The 25,345-nt window shown below is 44.8% G+C and overlaps 1 protein-coding gene across 10 annotated transcripts in view; it reads left to right on the forward strand.

The window, feature by feature from the left end:
• The window catches only part of MTSS1 (MTSS I-BAR domain containing 1), a 495,007-nt gene that overhangs the window by 374,547 nt on the left and 95,115 nt on the right, over positions 1–25,345 (forward strand). For all 10 annotated transcript variants that reach the window (XM_085604969.1, XM_085604972.1, XM_085604973.1 and 7 more), the window contains exon 7: positions 9,809–9,966. In XM_085604969.1, the coding sequence (XP_085461095.1) occupies positions 9,809–9,966 (158 nt within the window). The remainder of the gene's footprint in view (positions 1–9,808; positions 9,967–25,345) is intronic.

Below are 25,345 nucleotides of genomic sequence, written 5' to 3' on the forward strand. Positions count from 1 at the left end.
CGTTTCACCGCCTTTTCAGGCATTTTAGTAGAGGTGGCATCGGGGCGGATGGAATGGCCAGATCTAGTGGTGCCTTCCGATATCGCATCAACTGAGGAGACTGGGCGACGAGAATCGCCAGGGTCAATCACAACACAAACACTGTTATTTGCTGGAACATCCACGCACTCATTCCCACTCAAAGGTGGGACATCTGTGCGGTGGACTAATACAGGTGTGTGTGTGGATGCTGCCGGTGATTTAGCAGAAGCAATGTTACCCAGAGAGGAGCGCTTGTCAAGGACTAGATCGAGAGACAATCTTTTCTCTGTCAGTTCAATTTCCCTCTGTAGGACAGATGCAGCTCTGGTTATAAAACTGTCCATAGTTCCAATTACTCCAGTCCCAATCACAGACTTCCGGCCCTTTCCGGCGCCGGCAGTGGCCATGCTCAGATGTTAGCGTAAGGAGATATCAACAAAACAGCTCGCGGCTAGGAAGGAAATGTTCCAATGGCACCCAAAACGGGGGGATTAAGTCTTATGGTCTTGGGCAGCTATACAGTGCAGTATTACGACATTCACTGGCGCACGGCTCACCTGTTTCACAGCAGAACCAAGAGGGGTGCCCCGTCCCGGCCTCAGTCGGTCTCTGACGGGCTCAGACGGGCCCGCCCTTGTCCCGGGCTTCGCCCGCGCTGCGATCCGCGCTGCGGATTGGTGTGTGCAAGTAAATATTGTGCCGTCAAGGGGCGGGTCCAGAGGAAGAGGCAGGCAGCAGCAGCAGGAAGCGGAGGGCTGCTGGGCCTCGCAGTCCTCAATGCGGTGTACCAAGGCAAAAGGTCAGTTTCCACCACGAGCGGCTCCCGCGAAGCGGGGGCCGCGAGCTTTTAACCGGTGTCCAGGTGTCCAGGGGCGGGTCCAGAGGAAGAGGCAGGCAGCAGCAGCAGGAAGCGGAGGGCTGCTGGGCCTCGCAGTCCTCAATGCGGTGTACCAAGGCAAAAGGTCAGTTTCCACCACGAGCATACCTTATCAGTTAATGTATGGATTCTTCAGATTCTGATCCAAGAGGAGGATAGATTTGAAAAATACACAAATGGCATCAGAAGAGCAAACGTGTTTTTCTCTTTGTCCGGTGTGGGATTCTGAGATCCTCGACGGTTTGAGGACTCGAGCAATCTGCATGTTTGGCAGTAACTAACATTCATGTTCGCATTGGACATTCCAGAATGCGGGCAATGAAGCGGTATCCATAAAAAAATTACAGAGAAGGTTTAAGAGTGCTAGGGTGCATGCTGCCACCCCAGCAAGGATGTGACTAGTAGTTCCAGAAAGCAGAAAATACCCTCAAAAGTTAAACTGCCTGGGATTCGTAGATCTAAAGTTGTTTGTTTTTTCAAAGCCGTGTTACTGTGCATTTAGGTATGGCAAAGACCATGTGCCCTGAGCAGTGGGGATCCCGGGTCTGGCTATTCGCGCACAGATGTTTGGGGGCCGTGGCCAACTCTCACTTAGCATAGGCAAAGGCTGCGTTTAGCAGGGTTGGTTTCCACAGAGGTTTCACTGAAAAACATTGTTATGGGGGGGAAGTTGTTTTTTCTGCACATCGCATATTAACAAAGTTTACGCTATAGTGATGTTTACATCTAAAGTAAAACCAGCTACTATGACATAGCACAACCTTAAATACAAGAACCCCTGATATATGAATTACATTATCTTTCCTGTTCATAGTAAGCACACTAAGAAAAAGATGGATTACCTTCTTTTGAGTCTGCTACCTGCAGAAATAAGAAGTGCTCTCCGGTGCGACACCCTATGCTCGCAGAAAGCTGTTGCTTCTGTATATAGTTGGAGCTGTGGTGATGGGCTCAAAGATGTCCATGCTGAAGGCGCTTCACGCTCCAGAAGATTCTGGCTTTCTCTGCTGTTCATAGCAGGAACTTGCAGTTAGAAAGTTCCTGTTGCTATACTGCTTTCGAGAACTATAGCCCTCACACTGTACCCCTCCACCAGCAACAACACCCATTCCAACTTTTCTTAACATTATACTTCAAAGCACCATCTTAAAACCAAGGCCCTTGGCCCTCTGGTATTAACAGAAGCTCACAGATAATGAGTGGAGCACACTATGCAAGAGCATAGAGGGCTCCCGCAAAGCCTCACCTCCTTGAAAACAACCTCCTCCATGTAAAGATGGAAACAAAGCAGCCTACCACACCCCTTAAAACAGCTGCACTGCTTAAAGCCATCAAGCATCCCATCACTCCCTACCAGAATCACAAACCGAACTTTCCACTGCCATCAAGCGATTATGCAAAGAGAAAACAGACATGACCAGGAAGCACATCAGTGACGACTATCGCTCATGGCACAAACACACTTTGATCCATACATTTCACGTCTTTCACGCGCAGTAATCTATAAAACGTCCACAATTCCCTTAAAATCACATTCTACTTGGACAGTATCATGCCAAGCTTCTTGGTGAGGCGTGTTCATGGTAAACATTCAAGCCTAGACTGAAGGTGTGAGTGCCTTCCTTTCAAGGCTTGTTCCCTGACTCGCTCAGTAACAAACAGATTTTTCTTCTAGTGAAGGACGGCCTCAGCCCCACTGTTGGTGCTGTGTACTGCCCAATTCCCCATCTTTCATTCCTAATGAAAGTCATTAAGTAAGCATTTGCTTCCCAGCTTTGTGAGCAAATAAAGAACAGTGCCAACAACATGACTTCCAGTAGTGGTTCTGGCTGTTGTGCAGTACAATCAGCCACTCACTGAACAGGCAGTGTGACCTCAATTTACATTTTTATGTCCTTTTTGCCCATTTTTGTGGTTCTGGTTCGGGAAAGGTATGTGGACTTTTGTCCGGGTTTAATATGCTAGCTGGCATTTTGCCTCCTTCACTGCAGCACTGCAGTTGTAGGTGGGGAAATGCCTGTGGGCACAGTGGGAAGGGCAGGAGGGTCACCCCGTAAAAATAAGTAAATACCACATTCACCGTGGGGAAAAAGAGTGGGTTTTTGTTCCGCGGTGAAATGTCTGCAGTTATTCTGGAACCACATGAATGATTGTCTTTTTACTCTGAGGGTTGGCTGTAGGGGGCACTGTTTAGCTTCTTACAACTCACATATCAGGGCATCGCTTCACTCATGATTCCAGTTCCTACCTCACTGTTCATGCAAACAACTGGGGAACATGTGGTTGGTGCAGTACGTGGGGGTTGATGAGTGCACGTCAGATGCTTGTCCTTGACATTGCATGCCCAGGGTTTCTCTCATTATAATAATGTTTAAGCGTATGGCAGCTTTAACACTTGCATGCACTAAGAGGCCACCTCAGTTGGATATGGTGTTGGAGTAGTTGGCAAAGGGACATGGGTAGTAAACAGCACCAGTTTTGATCACAGGAAAGTCTTTGTCCTCGTTGGCCATTAAGCACTCCGTTCTATGGAGGATAGGCATTGAGGTGTATTGGTTACTTGTCAGCAGCCGCAGAAGCATAATGACTAAAAAAATATCAGAATAATAATAATAGACTGTATGCTGTCAACAGAAATGTGTAGTAAAATGCTGGAGTACCAGTTTGACTTTTTTGTTTTCTTGTGTCACTGTTGCCTTCTGCAATTTCTGCTGCTGCATTCAGCTGACTCTTTGGGTAAGTCTTCATTGTGCGTGTCTCCGTGGCTGGCTATTCTGTAGTGGTCTCTGGTGGCTTTTGGTGGTGTGTGCTCTGCACCCTGCTTAGTTGACTTTTGTATACCAATGGAAAACAGCCAGCACATACAGCTATTTTTATTTAAAACTCTTACCTTTAAGACTGGTGGTTGAAGAGGAGCTTTATGTTCCATAGCTCTTGGACTGAGTTATCAAGTCCAAGTACCAAGGATCTTGGTGTGCAACCCTGGAGGCTTCTGGGTGGCCTACCAGTGGAAACCATGGACAGGAGCCAGCTCATTGCTTCCTGGAAATGGATATGAACATGATGGAAGGCATGGCTTCTATATTGAATGATAAAAAAGGACTTGTGAATCCTTCTTCTAGGCTAGAAGCAATCAAACTGACCGAGATTGAAGACCCACTAATGAAAACGGAAGGGGATGTGGAGGGGTGGAGGGGGTAAATCAACAGTCTGGACACGTAGAGACATCGAAATATGTTGTCAGTGAAAAAGATGTTTTACTTCAAAAAAGCAGAATAAGCCAGGGCAACATTTTTAAGAAAGCAATAGCGGTTAGTGCAAGTTAAAAGAACAGGCAGGGAGACTTAAGATAATAATAAATTAGAGCGTGAAGATACCAGTCGTAGGCGGCATCAGATGGATGTGTATCATCTAGAATAGGCGTGCCATCGTCTGGCTTGGAATGGTGTAGATATGCTCATATCTGTTTGGTTCTTTCAATCAGTGAAGGAGTAAGATGGTGTGTACAAATGTTATTATGGAAAACACATACCTGTGATATTTCACAATTCTATCTTAATCTCACGCAAGGCATTAGTGCTTGGAAGCCCTGTGGACTGTAGCAACGCACCTTATAAATGAAAAGGATCATAGTCCTTGGCAAAAGAACACATCGCCATATAATGTCACATTACTATGTTAGTGATCAATAACCTGGTAGTCCTTTTCAATAATGTCGACGGGGGCTTGGAGGGGTCTGATCTTGGCGATATTTTTTTCAGTTTGAAGGATGTTGTCCAGCACGACAGACTAGTAATTAACATATATCTGGCTAAGCACAAAACAGCGGACGGAGCGCATTTCCTGGCATACCCGCACCCAATTTACGCAGATGTATTGTGGTAAATGCAATGCATGTTAACACTCACTTTAGTAGAAAGTCTTTAGTATTCACCATTGTTGATGCAACCAGTGCTGAGTATCTCTTGACTCATTTTTTCAGGATATTTGTCCTTCAGTGGAGAGTAACACCTTAAATTTGGGGGAATTTGGGTAAGTTAAACATTTCTAAGAAGAGTTTCTGCAAGAAAGAATGAATTTGACTTTCTGGTAATCAATACGCCTTGAGAAAAAGATGCTGTAACAACACAGTAAACCCAAATAGCATCAACAGTGCTTTAAGCCAGTGACCAGTTTGCAGTCATAAGCCTAGTTACTTTGGTTAATCTGAGATGGGACCTTTAGAAGATCAGCCATCAAGGCTGTCGGAAATAGACCAGAGCAGGATATGTCACCCGTGTTTGAAAGGGAGGGATTGAGTAAGATTGCAGAATGAATAAACACAATTACAGGGGAAAAAAACATTTAAATTCAAGAGTAAGCAGTGGACAAGGCACTATGCATAGTTTGTCTGGTTCAAAGAATTGTTTTGGTTGATGAAGTGTGGATTCAGGAATGTCTTTGGAGAAAATAAACATTTGCCAAAATATTGTTTTGATATAATTTGACCTTATGACGGACAGAAGAATGTTTTAGAGTAGCCTCCTCCGTACCATGACACCCTTGCGGAATAAAAAACGTATTCTACCACCGACCCTGCTAGGACTTCGACTAGTCGGCAGATCTTCCTGGGAATGAGCCGTATTGTAAGATACTATTCCTTTCTGTTACATTGTCACACCTGTTGTTCCCTTTGGGTGAATAAAAGAGGTAAAATAAAACTTTGTGAAGTAAATGCATTTTAAGTATACAATTTTGTAATTGCTTACTAACATGTTAAGCTCTCCTTTGAAAAGAACGGTCTATGTGACGTATGACATTGAACGGACTTTCTGTGCATGTAATAAATTCTCAGTAAAATCGTAATAAAACGACTGAGAGGAGTTCTAGTGGTTATTTATGGTGACAGGATGCTGAACTGAAAGGAAATGCCGGAGTGAATTCAGTAGCACTGGTATGAAGGTAACACGTAATATAATTTTGTTTTTAAGTATATTGAATTGGACACCCTTTTACTCTCCTGGCACAAGCAGGCAACAACAGTCCTGTTTCTCTTGATCAACATCATTAGCAGTATAATGTGTAAGAATCTTCCTGTGGGAACTACTAGAATACATAATAACGCCTACATCCAGGTCTTAGGACTGTCTTTGTGCCAGTCCACACCCAAGATAAAAGGTGGGCTCCTCAGGAGAGCACTTGGCAGTACCTACAGGCTGTGCTCTGATCTTTCCCTGGGACCTTACCACTTTAAGGCCACGCCTTGGCTCCCGCCAACAGGGCTACAGGTAAGACCATCTTCCTTGATCCTTTTTTTCCACCAGAGACTGGAGATCATCTGAGGCGGCGCGATTTTGAAAATGGTTTTTAGCTATAAAATAGATTTTTATAGATCTGTTAGAACCCTTAACTAGCCCACTACATTACCTGGTTTCTTCTCGATTGTTCCTGCATGATGTTGGTATAGGGATGTTACAACCCTGCCCATATATACAGAACAATTAATCTACCTGCAGAAAGGCAAGAGAAGGGGCCGTGAAGGGAGCAGGTCCTGGAGGTGGGCATGGCTTTGCCATGCCAGTCCTCTCTGTTGAAGCAACTACCTCTGCTGAACAGGCGGAAGTATTGCAAGCATGCCGCTCTGCCTCTCTTCCCTCTCCGTGCTTGCTGTGGCTACAGCAGCCCCCGAAAATACACTTATACACACAAAACATTTTAGGACTGGAGTTAAATAGTAATTTATCCCGCCCTAGAAGATTTTACCTAGCTCCCCTCCAGTTTTTAACAGAAACCTAGAGTAAGACTACTTACCAGAGGCACAGACATACCGGTTGATTCACCGATGAGAACACCAGCCCTGCATTAGCAGCTGCTCGACTACAGATACCCTCCACCGACAGTAGTTGCATCTGGGGCTGCCTCCCACGTTTTAGGGATGTTGCAAACCCCACTACTGAATACAGCAGTGCAGAGCTTCCACTCACGAGATGGAAACACCTTCTTTTGCACATTGTACTGTGTACCGTGTGATAAAGCCTCTTTCATGTGCCTGAATGAACCATTCAGATGTTGTGTGACACACTGAAGCTCTGTGTTGAGCAGGCTGGTTTGAAACCTACAAAACTATAATCCAACTAGAAGACACTAACTTAATACATGCAGATCACTTGTAATAACAGTGAATCTTATCCAGTTTGCGTGCAGAGATCTGCAAACATATTTTGTGTTTATAGAGCAGTGTTTGCCAAGGGGCATCTCTGAGCCAATCCTTGTACAGTGATTCACATAAACATGGGTGCTCTTACCCCTCTAGACTTGCTTTCTGAAGAGTGAAGCGGTTGGTTTGTATCAGAGTCTATGAAATAATGCATTACATTCTGTATGGTAATAGAATATTCTAGCACATTCCATATTTAATGGTCTGATCTGGTTCACAAGCCTACTGGAAAAGAATGCAAGGTAGCTGGTGCCGCCCGGGCCGGGCCGGGCCTGCCTTGGGTCGAGGGAGAGGAAGGTCTGAGCCGGCGAAGAGCACTATGAAAGGGTTTTGTGTGGGAATGATAACACCGAGAGAGTAACGCATGGTTGTCTACCGTTGGTCAAATGTAGTATCATCCATACCATGTTTGCAGGATATTCACATGTGATATATTGATATATCCTGAATTTAAATGGGAATAATTTACATAGCGATTATTCTAAAAACCTAGAATGTAATGTTAGCTCTTAACCCCACTGGTTAAATCAACAATACCCACCAAGTTGTTCTTGTTACTGTGATGAAGTCACAAAGATTGTTCTGCCAGTAGTTGTGAACTTTTCTTGAAGCATACTCTGAACGTATAGGAATACTTCACACACACTCTTGAAAGACGCCTTTGTCAATTGGACTAAAATCAAGTAGATCTCTGATCGCGTGTACAGTTTATGTACTCCCATCACCCAGAACACCATCCTTCTGAATGCTACTTGACTTCCAGGTGACATTTTACCCACAAATACAATCAGCCCCTAACTCATGCTTCTGAGTGTTTCAGTCTTTGGCTTCTGTTGACATTGTCGCGCTATTTCATCGTGGTGCACAGTCACAGTAGTCTACTTGGGCTTCCTTGAGGCTAGCTTGGCCATCGAGAGAGCGTTCTAAGGGAGTCTGGAATCGGGGTATGGAGAAGAGGTATCGGGGTGGAGGTGAACGGGGCAGGTCCTCAATGCCCGACCAGTGGGAAGACAATCCATGTGAAATACTCAAGCGGGCAGAAAGGTCCGTGTGGACAATACGAGATTCAGTTATGGTTCATGTATAATATATTATAATGTTCTTATTGGTTTTATTAGACGGTCTTGTAAATAATACAATTGAGGGATTAGTTGTGACGTAGGTTAAGCGTAATTAGTCCAAAGCACATTTTCCATCACAAAGGTCTTTTATTTTGCAAATTCTTAAATACAAAACATTCTTTCCATACTCTAAAAACATTCTTGTCAGTTGCACCCTTGTGTTAACAATTCATTGTGCACAGTGCTCACAATGCTAGTAAATGTATCCTGGTGATTAAGCACTGTGATGAGGCAGGTGCACGTGGAAGTGATGAGTGATTGATCTGCTGTTATCTCCGCACACTAAGGACATATAAACAGCCTGATATAGCACAGCCTAGGAGCCCAGACTGTGGGCATGGTGTTCTCGAATGTTAATGCTCTACAAAATGTGCTGCAGTATCATTGTGTGCCCTTGCTCAAATGTTTAGGAACAGTCTCAAATGCTAACAAGGCAGATGCACTCAAGTGTGGCATCCAATGTACAGAAAACAGTTCTCCTTTGCCAGTCCCACATTCCTAACCAGCACCAGCATAGGCAGTCTAGAATGCTGCTTGGGTTTTGAGACAAATTATGGCACTTTCAGTGCAGTCAGAACTAGAACTTTGATGCAAAAAAAAGCAGGCTGGTTCCAATACAAAGCATTGAGTGTAACAAAAGGGAAACAATAGCTGTGTTCTAATACTAGATCAAATTAAGAAGAAAAAATACAGATAATTAAAAGTTACAAATTAAAAATGAATCTCAACAAAGCTTATAATAAGCTGAAATTCACACTGGCCGTGGTTTTCTGAATTGTATACGGCCAAAATGAACATAAAAATCAATTGTATTAATCATTTAATGTTTTGTTCTACTTGTATTAATAAGTATTATTTTAGTTTGTATCAATTTAACAATTTATTAATTTTACTGATTTTAAACCTAAAAATGCGCTGCTCTTCATCTGACTGAAATGGCCTATGAAAGGATTTATTCATTTATTTGCAAGTTTTATATAGCGCGAACATGAAGGATTGGACATGTAGGGCTGGAGCGGAGGTGACTGGCTACCTGCAGCAGGCCATTGTAGTGCTTAGAGGTATTCCCCTGGCAGGAACAATAGCAGAGTAGGGTCGAGGAGCACCAGCATTGTTAACACAACTGAGTCTGGCATTTTTAAACACTTTAAATATTTTAAACAATACATATACCTAAGAGCGCATTCAAGTTCCCCTCAATCCCCGCAGACCAGTACTACAAAATAAACTTTAACAATCATTTAGTTTTCCAGTACGAATTCCCTCTTCCAGGTCGACCTTACTCCCTACTTACGTCAACTCTGTCCTCACACCTGACAACTCTAAAGATGTATCTCCACCGGCCAATCTCTCCTACATTTGTCTCCACTCCAAGCTCTTCAGACGCCATTTTGTCTGTTCGGATATGTTTCATACTTATTTCTTTGGGTAACATCCATTCAGAGTATGCAACATTGTTGACTAGATTGTATAGAATGAATCCACTCGATCGAAAAATCTCATTATAAAAACTTCTAAAGTAGGGTTCGGCTCCCTGTGTGAAGAGATTTATCTGTGGAACTTTCTTCAATGAATGTTCTTGTTTATTTGCAGGAAGAGGTGATATTCAGCCTCAGCTGGACAGTGCAATGCAAGATGTGAACGACAAATACCTGCTGCTGGAGGAGACCGAGAAGCAGGCGGTGAGGAAAGCCCTCATCGAAGAGCGCGGCCGCTTCTGCACTTTTATCACCATGTTGCGGCCGGTCATAGTAAGTTGTTTTTTTCTTCTCAAACTTGTTATCTTTTCGATGTTTGTGTGAACAGAAAGCTTCCTTTATAGGAGTTTTCCGTATTTGTTTTGTTCCGGTTTTTAAAGCCAATTTGACCATGTAGCGGTGGACCTCTAAGCTGAGGAACCGTCTTTGAGTCTCGGCGACGACGCTCAACATCCTGTAATTCTGGGCAAATAACGTTCTCTCCCCGTGCCTAACAAAATGAGTGTGTCCGTCTGTAACGCAACTGGTGCTAATGTAAAGTGGCAAAAACCAAAGGAAATGATGGACGGAGTGTTGAACATTGCAAGCACTCACCCCCAGTCAACTGATCTGGCTGAAGACGGCTGAAATGCCAGAATCTGGTCCTAGGAAGCTTGTTTCCGGTCCAGGTAAGACATGGCTTGGCAGTTCGGGCTGCACTGTTCCCATGAGGCACAGGGTCAGACTGATTTGCATATGGCCATGTCTGAACTGGGGTGGCAGAGTGGGCTAAATAACGGTGATGGATTAAACCCAGATCAGTTGACTGGGGGTGAGTGCTTGCAATGTTCAACACTCCGTCCATCATTTCCTTTGGTTTTTGCTGTGTTCGCCATAAGTTGGCAGGGTATGCTCAGACGTGAGTCCCTTGCTCACTTTGCCACTGGATTCAAGCAAGCCTGGCTGAAGACGGCTGAAATGCCAGAAACTGGTCCTAGGAAGCTTGTTTCCGGTCCAGGGAAGACATGGCTTGGCAGTTCGGGCTGCACTGTTCCCATGAGGCACAGGGTCAGACTGATTTGCATATGGCCATGTCTGAACTGGGGTGCCAGAGTGGGCTAAATAACGGTGATGGATTAAACCCAGATCAGTTGACTGGGGGTGAGTGCTTGCAATGTTCAACACTCCGTCCATCATTCCCTTTGGTTTTTGCTGTGTTCGCCATGAGTTGGCAGGGTATGCTCAGACGTGAGTCCCTTGCTCACTTTGCCACTGGATTCAAGCAAGCCTGGCTGAAGACGGCTGAAATGCCAGAAACTGGTCCTAGGAAGCTTGTTTCCGGTCCAGGGAAGACATGGCTTGGCAGTTCGGGCTGCACTGTTCCCATGAGGCACAGGGTCAGACTGATTTGCATATGGCCATGTCTGAACTAGGGTGGCAGAGTGGGCTAAATAACGGTGATGGATTAGACCCAGATCAGTTGACTGGGGGTGAGTGCTTGCAATGTTCAACACTCCGTCCATCATTTCCTTTGGTTTTTGCTGTGTTTGCCAGAAGTTGGCAGGGTATGCTCAGACGTGAGTCCCTTGCTCACTTTGCCACTGGATTCAAGCAAGCCTGGCTGAAGACGGCTGAAATGCCAGAAACTGGTCCTAGGAAGCTTGTTTCCGGTCCAGGGAAGACATGGCTTGGCAGTTCGGGCTGCACTGTTCCCATGAGGCACAGGGTCAGACTGATTTGCATATGGCCATGTCTGAACTGGGGTGGCAGTGTGGGCTAAATAACGGTGATGGATTAAACCCAGATCAGTTGACTGGGGGTGAATGCTTGCAATGTTCAACACTCCGTCCATCATTTCCTTTGGTTTTTGCTGTGTTCGCCATAAGTTGGCAGGGTATGCTCAGACGTGAGTCCCTTGCTCACTTTGCCACTGGATTCAAGCAAGCCTGGCTGAAGACGGCTGAAATGCCAGAAACTGGTCCTAGGAAGCTTGTTTCCGGTCCAGGGAAGACATGGCTTGGCAGTTTGGGCTGCACTGTTCCCATGAGGCACAGGGTCAGACTGATTTGCATATGGCCATGTCTGAACTGGGGTGACATAGTGGGCTAAATAACGGTGATGGATTAAACCCAGATCAGTTGACTGGGGGTGAGTGCTTGCAATGTTCAACACTCCGTCCATCATTTCCTTTGGTTTTTGCTGTGTTCGCCATAAGTTGGCAGGGTATGCTCAGACGTGAGTCCCTTGCTCACTTTGCCACTGGATTCAAGCAAGCCTGGCTGAAGACGGCTGAAATGCCAGAAACTGGTCCTAGGAAGCTTGTTTCCGGTCCAGGGAAGACATGGCTTGGCAGTTCGGGCTGCACTGTTCCCATGAGGCACAGGGTCAGACTGATTTGCATATGGCCATGTCTGAACTGGGGTGGCAGAGTGGGCTAAATAACGGTGATGGATTAAACCCAGATCAGTTGACTGGGGGTGAGTGCTTGCAATGTTCAACACTCCATCCATCATTCCCTTTGGTTTTTGCTGTGTTCGCCATAAGTTGGCAGGGTATGCTCAGACGTGAGTCCCTTGCTCACTTTGCCACTGGATTCAAGCAAGCCTGGCTGAAGACGGCTGAAATGCCAGAAACTGGTCCTAGGAAGCTTGTTTCCGGTCCAGGGAAGACATGGCTTGGCAGTTCGGGCTGCACTGTTCCCATGAGGCACAGGGTCAGACTGATTTGCATATGGCCATGTCTGAACTGGGGTGGCAGAGTGGGCTAAATAACGGTGATGGATTAAACCCAGATCAGTTGACTGGGGGTGAGTGCTTGCAATGTTCAACACTCCGTCCATCATTTCCTTTGGTTTTTGCTGTGTTCGCCATAAGTTGGCAGGGTATGCTCAGACGTGAGTCCCTTGCTCACTTTGCCACTGGATTCAAGCAAGCCTGGCTGAAGACGGCTGAAATGCCAGAAACTGGTCCTAGGAAGCTTGTTGCCGGTCCAGGGAAGACATGGCTTGGCAGTTCGGGCTGCACTGTTCCCATGAGGCACAGGGTCAGACTGATTTGCATATGGCCATGTCTGAACTGGGGTGGCAGAGTGGGCTAAATAACGGTGATGGATTAAACCCAGATCAGTTGACTGGGGGTGAATGCTTGCAATGTTCAACACTCCGTCCATCATTTCCTTTGGTTTTTGCTGTGTTCGCCATAAGTTGGCAGGGTATGCTCAGACGTGAGTCCCTTGCTCACTTTGCCACTGGATTCAAGCAAGCCTGGCTGAAGACGGCTGAAATGCCAGAAACTGGTCCTAGGAAGCTTGTTTCCGGTCCAGGGAAGACATGGCTTGGCAGTTCGGGCTGCACTGTTCCCATGAGGCACAGGGTCAGACTGATTTGCATATGGCCATGTCTGAACTGGGGTGACATAGTGGGCTAAATAACGGTGATGGATTAAACCCAGATCAGTTGACTGGGGGTGAGTGCTTGCAATGTTCAACACTCCGTCCATCATTTCCTTTGGTTTTTGCTGCTAATGTAAAGTGCTCTGATACTTTCGGGTCGAGTTCGCCCTGTATAATACTCCCAAAAAAAAAACAACAACAAAAAAGAACATCAACACCATGCATTACACTTACCATACTTGCAAACCAACAACCATACTTGCCACACATTTTCATTCACCACCATATCTTTACAGTGCAAAACACAAGTACACATTACATTGTAATATATCACACAAACACACACATATATACAAAATCAATCTATACTACCCCCGAGCACTACTCCTTCATAAACCCTAAAATATCTCTACTACCTCTTAACATTACCCATCTTTAGACCCTTAAAATCCCTTACTACCCTTTAATACTATCCTTCACTGAACCCTAAAAACCCTTAATAACCCTTAGCATACCCCATCCCTAAAAACTCCGTACTACTAGCATTATCCTTCCCTGAACGCCTACAACCTCTTTATACCCTAAAGGCTACCCTGAAATGTATTACCCCTAAACACTACTCATCTTTAAACCCTGAAAGCCATTCACTACCCCTAACCACTACCCATGCCTGCACCCTGTAAACTCCTTACTACCCCAATACACTGCCCATCCCTGAACCCTAAAAAACTCTTTACTGTCCCTATCACTACCCACCCCTGAACGCTAAAACCCTTTACTTTTGCTGTACAATACCCAGCTCTGGACCCTCAAACCCTTTATTATCCCATAAACTACGCTTCCCTGAATCCTAAGAACTCCTTACTCCCTTAAGTATTGTAACATACCTCATTGTAGTGGTAAATGCGTTATTATAACTTCATTCTTGTGGTTGTGCATTCTGGTTATGTTGGAATGTTCACCAACCAATTTTACTTCAAACTGATGTATATGCTTTTTATTACTGTATGTAATCTTATTTTAATTTCTTTTAGATCCAATTTAGAAACCTTTTTAATTTACAGTAAGTCGAATAGCCCAGCGAGGCCGCTTCAGGGCACAGTATTCGTTTTCTAGAGGCCTGCACAACAACTGCGAGCGATGTGCAGTCTGTACTACTGGTTAACACCTGCCACTTAGCACACACTCAAACAGAGGAAGGACCGTGTCACTCTGTGTGGTTTGTACCAGGTGTTGCTACTGTGTTCAAACTGACAGGAAGGATGGGCACCCGCTATCGCAAGGCATGCTTCTGAAGTTTCCAAGAGGATAGACCTGCCGACCATGTCATAAGCCACTGACCGGTCACTCAGTGTTAGCCCTCAGTGCACCTAGTGCTAGGGTAGTCTTCTGCTATGTATATGGGGTTTAGGTAGGAGACCTTACTTTCTATCACTTGAGTGAAGGATTGGTTGAAGGAGAGCAGTTTCTGAGGTATTTAGTGTATGCATTTCATTTCTTAACCTGTGGGGTGACCTTTCCTTGTTTGAGTGCCAGAGGGAGAGGTGGTTGTTGTACAGGTGGATAGGCTATGTTTATTTATTTTTGCTGAAGTTAAGACATGGAGTGGCTACAAGTTTAAATATTTTATAGATGGATAGAAGGTTGGATCTGGTAGACCGTCAGGTAGAGGGTGATGGTAGAGACCTATCCATAATGTTTCTAGACATCTTTTTGGTGCTTTTTTCTGATGCCTCTAGTAAAGGTCTTGGCGTTTTTCTTCCTTTCAAAGTTAATAAAGTGAGGACAGTTGGCTTGCGTGTTAATGACACCTGTTGGTCAAGGCTGCAGAGGCAATCGACTTTGGTCTGTGTGCTGATTGACATTAATAATAGTGTAAATATCTGTTTACAGTTACGTCATAGGATAAGTCCCTGTAGAGGATTCTTAGGTGGTACAGTGGAACTGGTAAGCTCGTTATCAGGTGATGTCAGACTTGTATCTCCCTTTGCCTGAGGTCTTTTCCTGTTACAGACGCCTGATCCTTCACTGGTCCGCTCATGCCTCCACTTCTAGGATCTGGGTGAGGGCGGCAGACTTGCACACTGTATCATCAGCTGCTCCTCTACCATTCAGGATTCCTTACTGAGCCCATCCAGTATTTTGGCAGACAGGCCAGAACCCAAAGAGCAAGAGAGATTGTCTCTGAGTGCCCTTTTGCATCAAGGGCTTTTTACAGAATGAGCTTTCCACACATTACGTAATATCAGCATGCAGTATAAGCTTATGCATACACTTAATCACAAACGCAATGTCTGCATCCTTGTGTATATTTTAAGTTTACGTAAAGTTAGCCATGCTTTACTATAAATTGCACTTTAGTTGGAGAATGAGGGATTTGGTCGCAAAGTCCACAGTATACAACTGATAAGGCTTTGTATTATCAGTGCGGTGCTCTACAGAGAAGGGATGTCAACCCTACATCCCTAATTATAAATGTGAATCAATGAAACAAATCTCTGAGCACCCGTGATCACATATCCGCATGAATAAGAGTCATCCAGTCGACCTTATGTTCTCCAAGTCTTTGATTTAATTCGATATTAGTTCTTCCGCCAGCCAACACGTGTTTCGTCTGTGGGTGAGTCATCCTACAACTTCCTCAGGGCTGGAAAATTAAATTAAAACCTGTCTAACAAATTCATCCGGTATAGCTATGCCTTTAGCATATCATAACCTGTGTACTTGTGGATAATAAACAAAGTGCTCCCTATAATGTGATACACCGAAGAAAAACCATAATTAACTCAGTGTGAGAGAACCCATACCTTCATCAGCATGAGGAACATCATTTCTTTTAGTGTACAATATTTTATATGTAATTTTTCACATATCATATTATCCATTGTTTTAACTGAACATATTGCCGGCTAGTACAATCTATACTTCGGATCAGGCAATCTTTAATTTCAAACATTGTTCTCGATAACGAGAATCATTAAGCCATATTAGCATGCCTTTCGGCACAACGTAGGTTACATGTGACATACCCTTGTACATTGTTATACCCCTATACTTCAGTTGCCACTACCACAACAATGAAATATTTAGATTATTTGAGTAGTGTGAACCGTAAAACACTTAGAACGTACAAGCCAGTTATGTGCACAGTATCATGCTACGGTGAGTACTCCAATACTGCAAGCGTGTCTTGATGTCTTGTGTTGTAACTAACACATGTGTACACAAAAGTCACCATCACCCTTCTGAGGAACCTGTTTTTGGCAGTTTCCTCTCTTTAAGAAAATAATCCAGAATGAAACTCATCTCATCTTAATGTATTAATATTCCATTTGATTAGGCTTAATTATCAATCACAGATGTGGAGGGTGTTATGGTTACTGCAGCTAATGTTGTTGATGACTTGAATGTACGAACAGATGTAAGCATTGACAGTGGATTGAGGAACAAATCTTGATGGATTCCACAGCTGTTCAGAGGTTACAATACTGAAATGTTCTATAACCTAGTCAGTGGAGACCTTGGAAAATCGAACATAGATAAATGATGGAGACAAAACAAATGTAAAGACTCTTTAAGTACAGGGGAACAAACTGTGCCTAAACTCCTACCATCCAACAATGACCTGGTCATAAGAGAAGCGGACCAAGGGGGGAATATTGTTATAATGAACCGCCGCCCTAGACTATAACCACGAAATCTTGTCACAACTTAATAATACGTCATGCTACGAGAAATTAGATACTAATCCAATCTTGAAATACTGGCATGAGAATTGTCTTTTGACTATGGATGAATACCATTACTTGTGAATAGAACGTCCGAGACACCCATGTCTGTATACACTCCCAAAAATACACAGGGATGCTGTCTTCCGCCCAGGAAGACCGATTGTGTCTGGCATTGGGGGCCCACAGAGAGACTATCCGAATATGTGATTTTTTTCATGCCATTAACAAAGCGTTGTAGGAGAAACTACGTTTCAAAGAAGCTCTAGCGCCGTCTGCATATTGCCTGCTCTGTAATTGGTCATGTCCACATTGTGGAACTGTATTTTTTTCACTGAAACCTGCTTTTTAGCCACCAAAACATCGGGTTTTATCGACCTCTGAATGTAAGATGCACTAAATACGCAACGTATGCGATATTCGTCTGCCACTTCCTGGCTTTTATCCTCATCCATATTCTCCTTTTGTCATCACCAAGAAGCCGCCCCTCCTTTCAGAAACTGCAAGCCAGCAGAAATCAGAGACTCATGACTATTGATGGACACCGACCGTAAAACACACAGATATAGAAAAGAAAATCCATGCCGCAGCCTTGAGGTAGCCTAGGAAGCCAAACGTGCTTTGTTTTAGGGCGTCTCCTTGACGCAGTCACCCAGCCCACATTGCAGCTCCTCTGCAAAGGAACCCGAGAGAAGGGACTAGAGGCATAAAAAAGAAAAGTAAGGTGATGGGGAGGGGGGATCGGATCCAGCTTAAAAAGACCCATATGAGGGGCTTTTAGTGCAGGGAACTGACTGGTGAGGTGTGGGCTTTGGGCAACAGTGTGTTCTCAGTGGTGAAAGGTTCTACAACCAACCAACCACCCAGACAGCCATCGTTGGAAGAGTAGCAGTAGTCAAGAGGCACCTGGCAGTACACATTCCAGTCCATTCACTTCCCCTTTCTGGCTTTGATGCCCGCACCACACCCGGAGAGAGTTCCCTCGTTGCCTTTGCTCAGTCCTGCCCCAGTAACTGCTAAGGTGTAGTTGGCTGAGTCCTGACAAACCCTCTTCTGCTCCTGGCCGGCCCCGTTCCTCGTAAACCATGACTTTATAAGTTAATTGATGGGGCATTGGAATGCATTTTTCAGACATTAGATTAGATCAGATCAGAAGAGCAAATCTGACAGTTACTAGCATAAATAATATGTTTATTACAGAGCCTCCTGAGCAATGCTGTGGTTTCCCTGGAACTTACGTCAGCCAAGCCGTCCCCAGTGAAGATCAGGGTTTTGTGGGGAGTCATCCACACAGCATCTCCTGGCGAATGTTGCTAAGGAGATCTGCCAGACCTTTCACTAGGCTCCAGGAGCCTAGAAATAGTTGGGCAGGAAGGCACAGCTTCATCAATCAATCAATCATTTAGGGGTTTTTAAGACGCGCACTCACCCATGAGGGTCTCAAGGCGGTGGGGGAGGGGAGAGGGGAGAGGGGTTGTGATTCCGGATCAGTCAAAGAGCCAGGTCTTGAGGCTCTTCCTTAAGGTGTGCAGAGTGGGGGAGTGTCTGATGTTTACTGGGAGCTCGTTCCAGGCCTTTGCTGTGACATAGGAGAAGGCTCTTCCACCTGCTCTGGTTCTGCAAATGCGTGGGGCAAGGTCAGTGAAGCGGAAGTTCCTTTTGGGTACGTGGAAGGAGACTTTTTCGTTGAGGTATTTGGGTCCAGTGTTGTGGAGGGATTTGTAGGCGTGTGTGAGTAGCTTGAAGGTTACTCTCTTCTCGATGGGGAGCCAGTGGAGGTCTCGTAGGTGCTGGGTTATTTGCTCATTTCGTGGGGCTCTGAGGACGAGTCTGGCTGCGGTGTTTTGGATGGTTTGGAGCGTGTGTAGCAGAGATTTGTTGATTCTGGCGTAGAGGGCATTACCGTAGTCCAGTCTGCTGGTTATGAGTGCGAGGGTGACGGTCTTTCTGGATTTAGGGGGGATCCACTTGAAGGTCTTGCGGAGGATGTGGAGGGAGTTGAAGCAAGTGGAGGCGAGGGCATTGATCTGGCGGGTCATGGTGAGGGAGGAGTTAAGAATGATGACAAGGTTGCGGGTGTGGTCTGTCGGAGTGGGTGGGTTTCTGAGGGTGGAGGGCCACCAGGTGTTGTCCCATGCTGTGGGGGAGGGTCCAAGAACGAGGACCTCTGTCTTTTCCGAGTTGAGCTTTAGGCAGGTGTTGCTCAACCAGGCTGCGACATCTTTCATTCCTTCCTGGAAGCAGAGTCTGGTGTCTTCAGGGTTCTTCGTGAGGGAGAGGATGAGCTGGGTTTTGTCAGCGTAGGATGCTATGCTGAGCCCATGCTGTCTGACGATGGCGGCGAGGGGGGCCATGTAGATATTGAAGAGCATGGGGCTGAGCGAGGATCTTTGGGGTTCTCCGCAGTTGAGCCCAGCCTCCCCAGGGCAGTCATGTGTAGTGTCAGTGGCATGGAGCAGGGTCAAATACCAAGCTTCTTCTTACTGTACATCACTAAAGGAGTCTTTACATCCGTACCCCAGCTGCCACTAATGCAGTGCAGTATTGGTGAGTCGCCTAGATAGTGTGGTGCTGCACATCTCGATTCTTTTTGGAGGGTAGGACCTCTCAGCCTAAACATCACAAGATGATGCTCTCAGTTATGCACTCTTCAACATATTTTCAAAACCACTACACACTCCTTAACCAAGTTGAACACGACTCGCATAAAGTACACAATATCATCATTCTTCAACAAAAATGGAAGTCTGTTAGTTCACTATGAATGGTGAGAAAACGAAGCTGCAGCTTATAATCATCAAACTAGACTATGAACATTTTCATGTAGGTAACACACCGATTCATATAATCTCCAAATTTTAAAACAATCAATGTCCGGCTGACGGACAGCTCAGCATGAAGGGTCAAGTGAACCAACTAACCCAGAACTGTAGCTTTTACTTGTACGTAGTTGCTAAAACTGCTTTTGCTAGACGCGAAAGAGAACTCGACTATTGCAAGCACCGTTTTGGTCTCATACTTGGACTACTACAAGTCTTTTTCTATTGCAGCCCCTAAAAAGATCATAACCAGTCGAAAAAATATCCAAAATGCTGCTGCTTGGCTGACCACCATAGTCACATCATCCCTACTGTGAAAGTTGCACTGGCTGCCTGTGGTGTCTCAAATCGAGCTTAGAGCCCTTTCATAGGTGTATGAGGTCAAGACCCCATCACTGCCCTGAAGACTGAAGACCACACCTCATCTGGTATGCTGAGATCCAACAAGATGAGGCTCTTACCTATTCCATGCAGCCACTGGAGGGGACTGGGGCACAACTTTGGAATAATCAGCTTTTCGATATTAAGCAATGCCAAAGTTTAGGCTGCTTAAACACAGCTAATAGCCCATCTTTTGGTAGTGGGTAATCCAGCAGGTGGAACTATAGTTTGCTAATGCACAAGACTTTCTGTTTAGCAATATAAATGGGTTATGATTGGATATTTGTCACTCCTTTTTACTTTAGCCTTTATTTAGAGCGTTGCCAACATGATACTCTATTCAAAATGTGGTGGATATTCCGTCCGTATTAAAAGTATACTATAGTGAACGACAATCCACATACGGGGGACAGGAGAGCTGCCACTTTTTTCGAGTATCATTTCAACCAAACTCTAAATTAGGCCTTCAGTCTATAATGGTAATATTTGTGCTGTCTCCAGTCATCCATACCATGAAGAGGCTTTCTGTCACCAAGCCGCGCTTTACTAAACAATCAGTTTAATGAATAAGTACACAAAAATACAGACATTTTGATGTTGTAAAACATTGAATTAAAAATAACTTCCAAGTTACTGACTTTGGTAGCCAAATTGAATGGAACTTAGTTCAAGTTTGTCTCACCAATGATTAGCCCTTCAGTAATCGATCTTTTAAGGTAGTGTATACTTCAGCTCATCCACTCCTCATGGTGGGAGAGGCAGCCTAGTCGAGTTGCTTTATGTGGTCACCTCTCAGACTGGTTGTACGACATTACCACGCCTTCCTTCACCAGGCATGTCTTTACATCGCACATTTCACAACGCATCCCACTACCACGCATTTACATTCATTCACATTACAAACACCTTCACCACGCATTCCACTACCACGCATACTTTAACCACGCTTACTGCCTCTGAAAAATTCTATCACAGTGCAACACTGCCACCTACTGTTGAAAATGTATACATGAACTCATAATACATTTTTAGGTCGAGCATAGACAGCGCTTGCGCTGTCTGCAAGACATGTTGTATTGTATTCTGTGTATTAAAAAAACTGCTTTCTACTGGTTGTTGGCTGTGCCATTAAAAAATGTAGCCTTTGTATTGGTTTTGGGTTGTAAAATTCCCTCCCTTCTCTCCTTTTGGCGATTTCACTTAGTGGGTATTTAGTTTGGCTATCACACTGTGTAGCATGTGATGGCCCCTGTTTACAGAGACGTGCATCTATTAGCAATTATCCTTATCATAACTGCAGTCTGACTTCCATTCTGACCTAAAGAAGCTCTGTGGCTTTGTTTCTGTTTCAGCGTGCATCTGTTAGCAATTATCCTTATCTTAACTGCAGTTTCACTTAAATTCCGACCTAAAAAACCCCCTGTGCCTTTGTTTATGTTTTAACGTGCATCTGTTATGAATTATCCTGATGGTAACTGCAGTATGACTTTTATTCCAACAGTCAAACATAAAAATGATATTAAAAAACCATGGAGCTGGAACCGCTGGCGGCGTGGATAAGACAGGACCAGATGATCCGCGGGATGAGATGGGAAATGGGATGGGAGGACCGTATCTCACTGTACGAGGATGATATCTTGTTGTACATGACGTCCCCGGCACGCTCCATTGTCGGTTTGCTGGACATCTGTACCGCGTATGGACAAGTTTCCGGGTACACGATAAACTGGGAGAAATCCCTGTTGTATGTCCTGTACGGGTCCACTCCGTGGCTACCGCCTGGTTGTAAACTGCAAGTGGCAACCAGAGGATTCAAATATCTGGGGATATATATCACGCCCCAACGAACACTCTTCATTGAAGAGAACCTCATGAAACCGCTTCACAAATTACAACACGATGTGAAGCACTGGCGGTCGCTACCATTGACGCTGCTAGGTAGAGCCGCCTTATTCAAGATGATGGCATTGCCAAGATTCCTGTACGCCCTCCAGAACACCCCGCTTCCGGTCCCCACGGAATACTTCAAGGCAATCGACGCGGAACTCACTACCTTATTGTGGGACGGGAGGCCAGCACGCATAGCGATGCACAAGTTACATCGTTGCTGGTATGATGGAGGGGTCGCTCTGCCCAATATAAAATTGTACTACTGGGCTGCACAGCTTATGATTATAAATCAGTGGATACACGCATCACAGGAGGAGCCAGCTTTCCGATTAGACAGGTATGTCCTGCCGGCAGGTCACATTCTAAGGGCCCTATACACAAACACGAGGAAAAGCAATCTTACGAGCCCGACTGCACACACAGTCAAAATATGGCACACCGCGCAACGAGCGCTGGGCTGGGAAGGTAGATTGACGCAGGCAACACCGCTCTGGGAGACCCCGCGGCTGGGCAAGTTCTACAACACTAAGGGATTCAAACAATGGGACCTCATAGGTATCTCAAAATAGGAGACCTTTGGGTGAAGGGCGGGATAGTTCCTTTTGAACAACTGAGAGAAAAGTATGACATGGCCCCAACCGAAATCTTTAGATATATGCAGGTCAGGCATGCACTGCGCAATACAATACCGCGGGATACACAACTACCGGAGACCTCGCCACTAGAGGATAGACTCCTTACGGATCACATGACCAAAAAAGCCATTTCCCAAACCTACCGTAAAATTATAAATAATCAGCCGGACCCCACAGTGACCCTACGAGATCGTTGGCGGGAGGACGTGGGAGTTCTGGATGAGTCTGAGTGGCAGGAGGCATTAGCATCCCCGCGAGAGGTGGCGATCTCCTCTAAACTCAAACTTGTGCAGTTGAAGATTCTTCACCGTATATACTATACACGTACCCTGATGCACAAGCTGGGTCGGGCGCCCGACCCCCGGTGCTTACGTCAATGTGGGCAACCGGGTACATTTTTTCATATAATATGGCAATGCCCGCAGATAGTACCTTACTGGGAAAAACTCATGAGGATCATTGCAAAAGTAGGGGGGGCGGAGGTCCCGCCGGAGCCAAAACGGTGCCTCCTTAACATATGGGAACCAACAGACTTAAATCTGAGGATGCAGGAGTGGGCGACACTGGGGATGACGATTGCAAAACGCAATATAGCACGGAACTGGGGTTCGGGGCTGCCCCCCACATACCAACAGTGGAGAGGCGACATGGATACTGCTGTGGTGGTAGAAAGAGTGGTTTACATGCACAGGGGATGCCCCAAGAAGTGGTCTAGAATATGGGGAAAATGGAATGAATTCCGAGGAAACATATGTGAACCCCCACGGGCTGAGTCAATTTCAGATGTTTGTGTATAAAAGAGGGTCTTATTCCTGGGGCGAGGTGGGGATGGGATGCTTAGTGGTACGCAAGGTCAGGGATGGGCTGAATTTTTAAATTAGAATTACAACAAAGGGGAGGTCTGGGTTCACGCATATGCGACATAGAAAGAATGTAAACTGTATGTTAGGAGGAAGTACCCTCAAGTACTATGCTGTAAAATGCAACAAGGGGATCAAGTTTTCTATTGTGTGGAAAATTCGATAAAATATTGTAGAAAAAAAAACATGGAGCATTTTATTTTACTAATGTTAAACATTGCGTGTTAATAATTAAATAATACGGTAGAGCGTTTTTAGTTTCCTTTCTGTTGAAGTTGTTGGGGTTTGTTTTCCGTTTTGCCAGCGGACATGGGCAGAGATGCTGGAGTCATGTAAGGTGTGGCTAGAAGTAAATCGCAGTGCACTTGTTTCGGCACCAGCTTTTTAGAGCGAACGATGGTGAGCACCGGCAGGACCCGGGCCAATTAAAGCTGGTGTTATTAAAAAATAAGTTAGAGCATTTTTAGTTTATTTTGTTGACGTTGTCGGGTTTGTTTTCCGTTTTGCCAGCGGACATGGGCAGAGATGTTGGAGTCATGTAAGGTGTGGCTGGAAGTAAATGGCAGTGCATATGCACTTTTTAGAACTAACAATGGTGAGCACCATCAGGACCCGGACCAATTAGCTGATGTTATTAAAAAATATGGGAGACAATTTTTAGTTTCCTTTTCTGTTGACGTTGTCGGGGTTGGTTTTCCGTTTTGCCAGCGGACATGGTCAGAGATGTTGGAGTCATGTAAGGTGTGGCTGGTAGTAAATCCTAGTACATATGGACTTGTTTCGGCACCAGCTTTTTAGAGCTAAAGATGATGAGCACCGGCAGGACCCGGGCCAATTTAAGCGGGCTCATATCAAAGTCAAACTTAAAAATATAAAAAAAACACGGAGCATTTTATTTTAGTAATTTTAAGCATTGTGTGTTAAAAAAAAAAATACTGTAGATGATTTTTTTCCCTTTTCTGTTCCTGTTGTCAGGGTTTGTTTTCCATTTTGCCAGTGGACATGGGCAAAGATGCCAGAGTCATGTAAGGTGTGGCTGGAAGTAAATCGCAGTGCATATGCAATTGTTTTGGCACCAGCTTTTTAGAGCTAACAATGGTGAGCACCGGCAGGACCCGGCTTAATTAAAGATGTCTGTTGGTGTGATTAATACAACTATACTAAACAGTCAAACTTAAAAATTATATTTAAAAAACCACGGAGCATTTTATTTGACTAATATTAAGCATTACGTGTTATTAAAAAAAATACAGTAGATCATTTATTTTTTCCCTTCTTGTTGACGTTGTCTGGGTATGTTTTCCGTTATGCTGCCACTGCTCTTTAATACTTTTTATATACTAAACTCCAATATACGGTGAAACCTATTGTCACTGCCAATGCTTGTTTTAATTCCATTTGTCCTTTACACATTTGTTAGTAATTGAACATGTTATATTTTTGGGGGGAGACCCCCCAAATCCCCTTTTTCAATTATCCCCAAATGCGTGGTTTTGTCTTAAGATGTAAAGACTTGCGTGCCAACAGTCTTTACGATCTAAAAAATGTGTGGAAAATGTACTACGAAGTAAAAACTTCGGAGTAAAGGCTGTTTCCGCTCAGATGGACTATGATCTGAGGGTTGTCGGTATGTGTCTGAAAAGGCATCCGGTATAGGTCAATAACATCAGATTTGACAATCCAGGAGTTGGCAATAGTATAGAGCCTTGAGGAACTCCACTGTGGATTATTGTTTTCAAAGAAAACTGGAATTTGTTGTGTGGCTTACCCAACCTTTATTACCACCAAAGCAATTATAAGGCACTGCCCTTTATATACAGGCATGCCAGCCTTTTATTATACCTCATTTTCTCCCTTGTGTTCAGTTTCAGTTTTTCTTAAATTCGATTTCTTTTTCTTGTGCAATCTAATTAGAAGCTCACTTGGATGGTCGTTGACTGCACCATGATGCCTATTGGCTTGCTCAGACG

This window comes from Triturus cristatus, chromosome 5_1 (genome assembly GCF_964204655.1).
Source record: "Triturus cristatus chromosome 5_1, aTriCri1.1, whole genome shotgun sequence".
In the NCBI taxonomy this organism is placed as follows: Eukaryota; Metazoa; Chordata; class Amphibia; order Caudata; family Salamandridae; genus Triturus; species Triturus cristatus.